We start from the raw sequence: 8007 nt of genomic DNA, 5'->3' as shown, positions 1-8007 counted from the left end.
TTTGGAGTCCTTTCTTCCAGTTTAATAAACACGTACTTTTCTCATTGCCCTAGTCCTGGTATGCCTAATGGCGGGGAAAGCCTCAAATAAACTCGGTGCCCTCTGGATCTCCCCAACCTGCCTTTAGTCCTTGCGAGAGGTGTGAGAGAACTATTATCATCCCTCTTGTTATTTTTATTACATTATTTAATAGGCTCCCTCTACGGAACCAAAAATAGCCTTAATATGCTTACTTTCTCCCTGTACTCCGCCCCAAACTGTTAGAACAGCAGAAAATGTTTTTTTTTTTGGGGGGGGGGGTGGCGGTTTGGGGGAAGGCAGAAGGAGAAGAAAATTTGATTGTGATGGTGGTGGATTTTTTCCAAATTTCCCCACAGCTGTTATCAAAACATGCAAATGAGATTTTCCAACAGGATCTTAAACAAATCTGGAGGAGTTAATGCCGAAGCAAAATAATCAGCACGTTTGAAGTGACTGTGAGTTTCAGTTTGTCTTTTCTCCCCGTGATATTATTGCAGGGGAATGATAATTAGACCTTTAGAAATCCAAAGGGGCTCTCTTGCTCTCTTCCCTCTCTCATTTCTCTTCTCTCTTTCTCTCTCTCTCTCTCTTCCTCCCTCCCTCCCTTCCTCCCTCCCTCTCTCCCTCTCTCCCTCCCTCTCTCTTGCTCCCTCCCTCTCCCTTTCTCTCTAACTCTGATGTTGGCAAAGGGGGTTTTCTTAATCAGACTGTTTTTTGGTCCCAGGGAAAGGAGGAAGAAGGAGATTGTGATGGAGAAAGGGGGTCTGTGAAACGTCAGGCACAGCACAAAGGCTTTGCCACGTAATTACAGGCTCCTATTAAGTCGAGATCTGCCCTCCCAGGGGTCTCCAATTTTCTTGTATTCCCTACAAAGCCTCCTCTGCATGCCAGTTTGTGCCTTTTGAAGTGCCAGAGAGCTTCTTGATCCAACTGAGAAGGAAAAAGGAGCCCAGCAAGAAGAGGGGGAGAGAGAGAAGGGAAAGGGGGGAACCCACCAGCACCCTCCGTCGGACTCTTGAAGCCTTTTTTTTTTAATTCTTAATTTTTTTTTTTTTTTTTACTCTTTACAAAAAGTAAAGTGAGAATCCTGCTCTCTAATACATCTGCAAGACATCACCCTCTCCTCCTGAAACTTTAGTCACTCCTGAGAATCCACAGGAGTGCCGAGAGGGGGGAACACGTTTTCTTGAAGATGTTTTAAAGCTGGAACAAGCCTTCTTCTGTTGGTGCTTGAACTCTTGCCTGGGAATAACTTTTTTAACCTTTAAAAAAACCATTCACTTTGATTCTTCTCTCCCACCCCTTCTTCTCTCTTCTTCTGTTTGCCTAACTCCCCCGCCCTGCTGGCCTCCGCTTTCCTCTCTCCCCCTTATTATTATTTTTAGTCTGTGCGTGTGGACACTTTTGGAGAGTTGGAAGGGGTTTTTTTCTCCTGACTTGAACATAGGGTGACTTTTTAATATTGTATTTTAGTGTGGATTATCTCTTTGGACCGCGCCGGACTTGGCCTCAGGAAAGCAACCAAGGCTGCGGAAGGCGGCTGGTGCAGAACGCTCTGCTCTACAGAAGGGGGTCCCCCGCCCTCTTTTCCAATTTTTTTTTTTTTTTTTGGCCTTCCTCTCCTTCCCTCCCTCTTCCTCCCTCTCTCTCTCTCTCTCTCCACTACCCCCCTCTTTCTTCCCCACTCGGCTCCTCTCCCCCCTCGCGCCCACAGCGTTTGGTGTTGATTCGAGCGGGAAGAGGGGGGTGGGTGGGATCGGTGGGGGAGACCATGACCTCCAGCTACGGGCACGTTCTGGAGCGGCAACCGGCGCTAGGCGGCCGCTTGGACAGCCAGGGCAACCTCGACACCCTGCAGGCGAAAAAGAACTTCTCCGTCAGTCACCTGCTAGACCTGGAGGAAGCCGGGGACATGGTGGCGGCACAGGCGGATGAGAACGTGGGCGAGGCTGGCCGGAGCCTGCTGGAGTCGCCGGGACTCACCAGCGGCAGCGACACCCCGCAGCAGGACAGTGAGTGAGGGGCGCATGCCCACGGGGGTGTGTACCCGGGACAGAGGGCGGGGACCCGTGTAGGGCAGCTAGAGCCCGTCCGCGGCCAGAAAGACAAGGTCCTGGGACCAGGAGAGGTGATGGCAGACTTCAAAGGAAGGGCCAGTCACAGGGGAAACCAGATGAGAAAAGCGGGTCTCGGCCGAGGGCATAGCCAAGGAGGACGCTGGAGAGAGGCTCCAAGGTCCGGGGACACTCCGAGGCCCTGCGGTCTCAGGCAGGGACACTCCGAGGCCCTGCGGTCTCAGGCAGGGACTCTGTCCGCGGCGGACTCTCTTTACTTCGGCCAGGCACCGGCTCGGTTCATCCCGCACGCGGGGCTGCGGGGCTGGGCTGGGAAAAGGTCTTAGCGGGGTGCAAACTCAGAGAGCCAGCGCTGCTTGGGAAAGCAGCAGGTTAAAGATGCTGAGTCGGGTTGGAAGGGCTTCTCTCGGGCAGCGTATGACGGCTTGAGGGAGGGCACCAGGCACAGGGAACAGGACTTGGCGCTGCTCAGGCTGCACTCTCCACGCGGGCACCTTAAGGCCGGGCGCGACCGGGAGGCCCCGAGAGAACGCCCGGCCCCAGACGCTGGAGCTGCTCTCTGCCCCCTGCTGTTGCCTCTACCGCAAATGGGTTTGAGACTGGCAGAGTCAAAAGCTCGGCTGGCTTGGGAAAACTCAGGCCAAGCAAAGGGAATGTCCTTTACGGGTGAAACTTGAAATCCAGCCCCGCATGATCCCGCACAGGCGAGCTGCATCCGGGAGGCGCGAGCTTCAGTGCGGAGGCCAGTGTCACCTTAGAGGAGCTCTCCCTATTGGCTCTTAAACGCCCAGAAAAGTCCAGTTTCCCTTCCCCATCCTCACCGACCAACCTCGCGACCCATGAAAATCTCGCTTCGCTAGTGCCTTAAAAAGAGACTGCAATTGTATCCCCATGTCCCCAAGTCTGTAACAGACCGGTCACCCTGTTCATCCCAGGTGACATGTGGCCAGATATGTACAGATACTCCCTCTTCTCCTCGAGGTTGCAAGAGTCTGAACTTAGCTGTAAGTTCTCAAATGAGGCTGGTTGCTTTCTACGTCAGTAGTTGCTGGTTACCATTTTGCCTTCAAATTTGGAAATCGTGGAACCGGGGGGCCCGCCAGCATTCTATGATTTTCACAAAACGTTGCCTATTTCAGACTCTCAAAGAATAGACATACAAATCAAACTGCACATAGAAACAATTGGAAACAGGGTCCGGGCACAGTGGTGGCCCCGCGGGCCACGCTACAGCAAGCCGCAGAGAGAGCCTCTGGTGTGCTCAGGGCGCCTGGTCTTCACCCTGCTTCCTTAGTTCCGGCCTGGGCGCCCCTGGGTGTTTTTAGCCAAAAGCGGCCCAGGGCCGATCCACCCAATGCATTAGCAGAGGGCTACAGGAACTGAATGAGGAAGTCTGGCCTGGACACCAGAGAAAGGTGGCCAACTCTGAGGAATGAAGAACCAGGTGTCCCCAAGTTCCGCATAAAGGGCTAGGCGCAGAGACAGAGACGTTCTGTTTAGGGTTTGGGTGCTTGAGAGGCTGCACCCGCAGCATTACTTAAGTGTTTGCATAGGCACTCTTAGTTCTAACAAAATGCACCGAGAAATACTATGATTGTTTTTAAATGTTTTACCAGGGAAAATGAAAAACGAAAAATGTAGGGAGAGTCCAGGCGCGGTGGCTCACGCCTGTAATCCTAGCACTTTGGGAGGCCGAGGAGGGCAGATCACGAGGTCAGGAGTTCGAGACCAGCCTGACCAACGTGGTAAAACCCCTCTCTCCTAAAAATACAAAAATTAGCCGGGCGTAGTGCCGAGCGCCTGTAATCCCAGTTACTCAGCAGGCTGAGGCAGGAGAATCGCTTAAACCCGGGAAGCAGAGGTTGCAGTGAGCCCAGATAGTGCCACTGCACTCCAGTCTGGATGACAGAGTGAGACTCCGTCTCAAAAAAAAAAAAAAAAAAAAAAGGAGGGAGAACAGCATTTGGTGTAGACCCCAGCTTCACCAATTCTGCACGTCCAGTCGTTTCTGTTTTGCCAGGACGACTTATTAATTGCAACGTTTACCACTGTTCGGATACTAGAGGCTGGACCCACAACAGAAAACAGGACCACGAAGAAACTTCTGCTTAGAAGACCAGAGTGGGGCAGGAGAGACTAGATGCTGCTTTGCCCAATGAGGAGGCTGAAGGATGAGAAAACCAGGGCCAAGGCCAGTGGCCTCGGCCAGCCTGGGGAACAAGCCAGCCGCGGTGGCCCTCAGATACTGCAGGGGAAGAGGGATGCAAATTGTACCGGTTGTTTGGCTCTGAGTGGACGCCACTCCCAAGAAGGGAGCTCGGGATTCGTCGTGGCCTTAGAGTGGGTATAGAGCCGGGCTGGCCAGAGGAAGCTAGCTATGGAGCGCCCCCGAGCAGATTCGGAGGCGACGCGCGGTGGCTGGGAGGCTGCCCTGGACTGGGGACTGGCTTCTGTGAGACCTGAGCCTGGCGCCTCAGAGGCCCTGTGGAGCACGTGGAGTCCTCAGGAGCGCTCGAGGACAAGCTCAGCATCCCGGGCGGAGTTGGGGGCTGTATGTCCCGGGAGAAGGGGAGAAGACTCTAGAAACTCGCCCACGTGATACTCGGGCTTATCTCAGAGTTACAATGACTAGAGAGGCCTTGTGGGGAGAAGACCCAGAAAGGAAACTGAGGCTCAGAAAGAGGATGCTCTGCGGAAGCATGATCAAGAGACAGCTTCGGGAGGAGGCCGCAGAAGGCAGAGTGAGGTGATGGGGACGAAGTGACAGGCACCTGGAGCTAGGAAAGTAGCCGAGAAACACACACACACACACACACTCCAGGCCTTGCTTCCTAGAGAGATGAGGGTAGCGTTCTAACGAATAGTTTGTTGCTTTTATAAGCACTTTTCTCAACCTCTCTTTTCTCCGCTGGCATGAGAATGGGAGGGCCTGATGAGTCTTATGGTAGCAAGCGTCCAGGGGAACCCGCAATCCTAGTTTTTGGGCTCCCATCAGGAGTTGCCAAGAAAGCTGTTGTGAGCTACTTGGAAGTCAGGACAGCTGGGCCTCCAGCCTGCAGTGACAATGAGGCTCAGACTGTGAATCAGGGAAGAGGGGAGTGTCTCGGGAAAGGATGGCTAGAGCAGACTCTCCCCCACCCCCAAAGGGACTCAGGGATGAAACCAGGAGTCTGGCGCTCTTTGTATCCCGCTGGAAGTCTACTCGAGTGGGAAATGATTGTCTCCTGCGGAGAGATGGGGAATATTAAAAAGAAGCCTTTGGCTCTTTCAGCTATATAGAAACAGTCCTCGTCCTTTCTAAATTTTCTCTTCAGCTGAAATTAGCAAAACAAACTCCACTTACACCTTCAATATTAGATTCTTAATTTTGCAAAATTCCTAACTATAACCTGGGCCGAATATAGTTAGAAGGAGTAGGTGTTCTCTAAAGTGAGGGCTTCTCCCAGACCCTCCCCACCCCACTCACCATCAGCAATTCTGTCCCCACCCCCACCTTGGTTGATATTCACTACACTGTCCTCTCTGTAGAATGCTTTCTTTCCCTTTTTACTGAGTCTCCCAGACTAGTAAATTCTCAACTTCTGTGCTCAAATACATTAAGTGTTCAAAGAAATAGTTCTTTAACATTGTTTGGGATCCAGTGGCTAATGGGAGAGTGTGGAGTGTGAATGGGGGTGGTGGCAGAACGTGGGTAATCAGGGAGAGGAAAGAGGAACAGGTCATAAAAATAGGCAGACCTACTTCAATGAGGACAGTGCATCCCGCTGTCATTTCTTAATCTGAACTTCTGCAAAGTCTTTGAAAAAAAAAATGCGCCTGCCTTCCACGTTTCCAACCTCTAAATTAGTGAAACCAGATTGTCCTAATAAGACCTTTTGTTGGAAACACATGTAGTCATAAAAAGGTAGACGGAAAGTCAATTAGACACGCGCGCACACACGCACACATTCACAAGCCGGTGCTAAGTGTGCACCCGGTGCAGCTGGCTCCCGGGCCGCGGCGGGATGCAAATACAAAACAGCGACGCGGGAAATCGATTTGTCACAAAGGGAGAGGTGTAAACGCAGCGCAAAGGAATTGCTTGCCCAATCTACCAGCCACACTCTCTCGGGACCTTGCCCCGCCAACTTCTCTTCGCCAGAGAAACGCCCAGGAGAGCGGGAACATTTTCTAGGGCGCTCCCAAGTTGGAATTCGCATCACAGTAATATCAACTTCTAGAGTCTTAGCTTTTGCAACAACCCTGGCGCCAGAAATTTTCTTATGCAGCACCATCCTGGGACTCTGGAGCCCGTGCTGGCAGTCTAAATTTGAGCTTCAATTATCTCGTTGAAGAGGGGAGCCAATGAAATATATAGCTTTAAGGGTAGCCTGGAAACTTTTCTCTTTAGAGGAGGTGAAATACAGGATTAAGTGCCTCACTGAGTCCCCAAAGCTGAATGTCAAGGCCAGCCAAGAGGTGGTGATTTCGGTTAATTTTACATGCAGAAGTAGGGGCCCGGCTGACCTCCTTCTCTTAGAATTTTGGGGAAATTGATAGTCCAGTGATTCCTACCCACTTTTGGGTGAAGGACGATTTGGAATTTGAAGTGTGGGGAGACAGGCCTGTGAAGTCCGAAGGACTCACGGGGCCTCCAGATCCCCCAACTCTGGAATGCAGTGAATACCCACCCCCATGTTTCAGAGCATCTCTCCCATGCGTTAGACGTCGTGCAGTCCTGCATTTTGGCTGAGACACCTAACCCCGGTGCACTCAGGTCAGAGCGCCAGGGCTTCAGGCAGACAGCAATGGGTCACACGGGTCCTTATAGTTCCTTCCTCTTCCCAGGAGTGTCATTTTAGATTTTACAACACGAGCGAATAAATCATCTCCAAACCAACAAGATGTCACCTTCAGGCTCCCCGCTGCAAAAAAAAAAAAAAAAAAAAAAAAAAAGTCCATTCAGAAGCAGTGATGCCTTTCTATTCCACCGACCCAGCTTTGAATGTCTCTCCCAGCCAGGACCCTTTTCCAAGAAATAACAACTGTAGATTTTCAACCACGACAATCCCTAGACCAGTCTGATTTTTTATTTTAAAAGGCATGTTTCTTTTACAATCCCTCTCCTACACACTGTTTCCCGCTCCATCCATCAGCCTACCACACCACCATCGCAGACCCCTAACTCCTGGAAAACCCTCCTTGGCGGAAGCACTAGGGCCCTCAGGTACCGGATTGTTGCAAAGGTCTGTACGTGCCTGTGCCTGCATTGCGACCCCCGGCGCGCCTCCAGTTCCAAGGCCGAGCTCACTTTCAAGCGCTCTGGAAATATGAATGTATTTTTCCCCCCTTTAGAAGAAGCTATACGAGGAACAACTTTTTGAAATCGGGAGTGTGTTTGTAGAGAAGGAGATAACGATTGCATTTCGCTTATTTTTCTACAGGTGATAGAAGTGTTTTGGGGGTCAGAGTATCCTCTCAAGGAAAATGTAAAACGTGGGGGCTCGCATTCTCTATCCAAGCCTTTGTAAGTTTAATTAACAGGACCCTTAAAGTATTCCTTATAGCTACAGATAAAAAATTACAGGCAATGTTTGGATAACGGGCCAACTCTCCGTGTCCAAACATTTAGAGAACTGCCTGTGAGTGTACACCGTTATAATCTGATTGGGAGCCCTTTGTCGAATTCTGTATTTTACTTTGATGCTTTTTGAGTACCATTCCCAATGTTTGGGTGTCCTTTAACTCCGTTTACAGCAATATATTAATAAAGAGGATGCGTATGTCAGCGTTATGTATCCACAAGAATTTGGATTCCTTTGAAATCAAACGGCTTGGTGAGCATGCAAGCACTCAAAACCCAACAGTCTCAAACAGCAATAATAATGTCAGCAAACGGCTGCCATGCCCCCCTTTTCTCCAAATGCTGTTT

General features: G+C 50.9%; 1 protein-coding gene across 3 annotated transcripts in view; it reads left to right on the top strand.

Moving 5' to 3' along the window:
• The first annotated feature begins 377 nt into the window (after positions 1 to 377).
• The window catches only part of PRRX1 (paired related homeobox 1), a 76553-nt gene continuing 68923 nt past the window's right edge, over positions 378 to 8007 (top strand). The window contains exons 1-2 of one of the 3 annotated variants that reach the window (XM_055377575.2): positions 378 to 476; positions 1880 to 2033. In XM_055377575.2, coding sequence (XP_055233550.1) covers positions 1934 to 2033 — 100 coding nt within the window. In that variant the 5' untranslated portion in view covers positions 378 to 476; positions 1880 to 1933. Of the gene's footprint in view, positions 2034 to 8007 lie in introns of all 3 variants that reach the window. The other 2 variants (XM_055377574.2, XM_004027884.5) reach the window with 2 other exon arrangements.

The sequence above is a fragment of the Gorilla gorilla genome, chromosome 1, assembly GCF_029281585.2.
Source record: "Gorilla gorilla gorilla isolate KB3781 chromosome 1, NHGRI_mGorGor1-v2.1_pri, whole genome shotgun sequence".
Taxonomy (NCBI): Eukaryota; Metazoa; Chordata; class Mammalia; order Primates; family Hominidae; genus Gorilla; species Gorilla gorilla.
The sequence above is the reverse complement of the archived record's forward strand: the minus strand, read 5'-3'. Positions and strand labels throughout refer to the sequence as shown.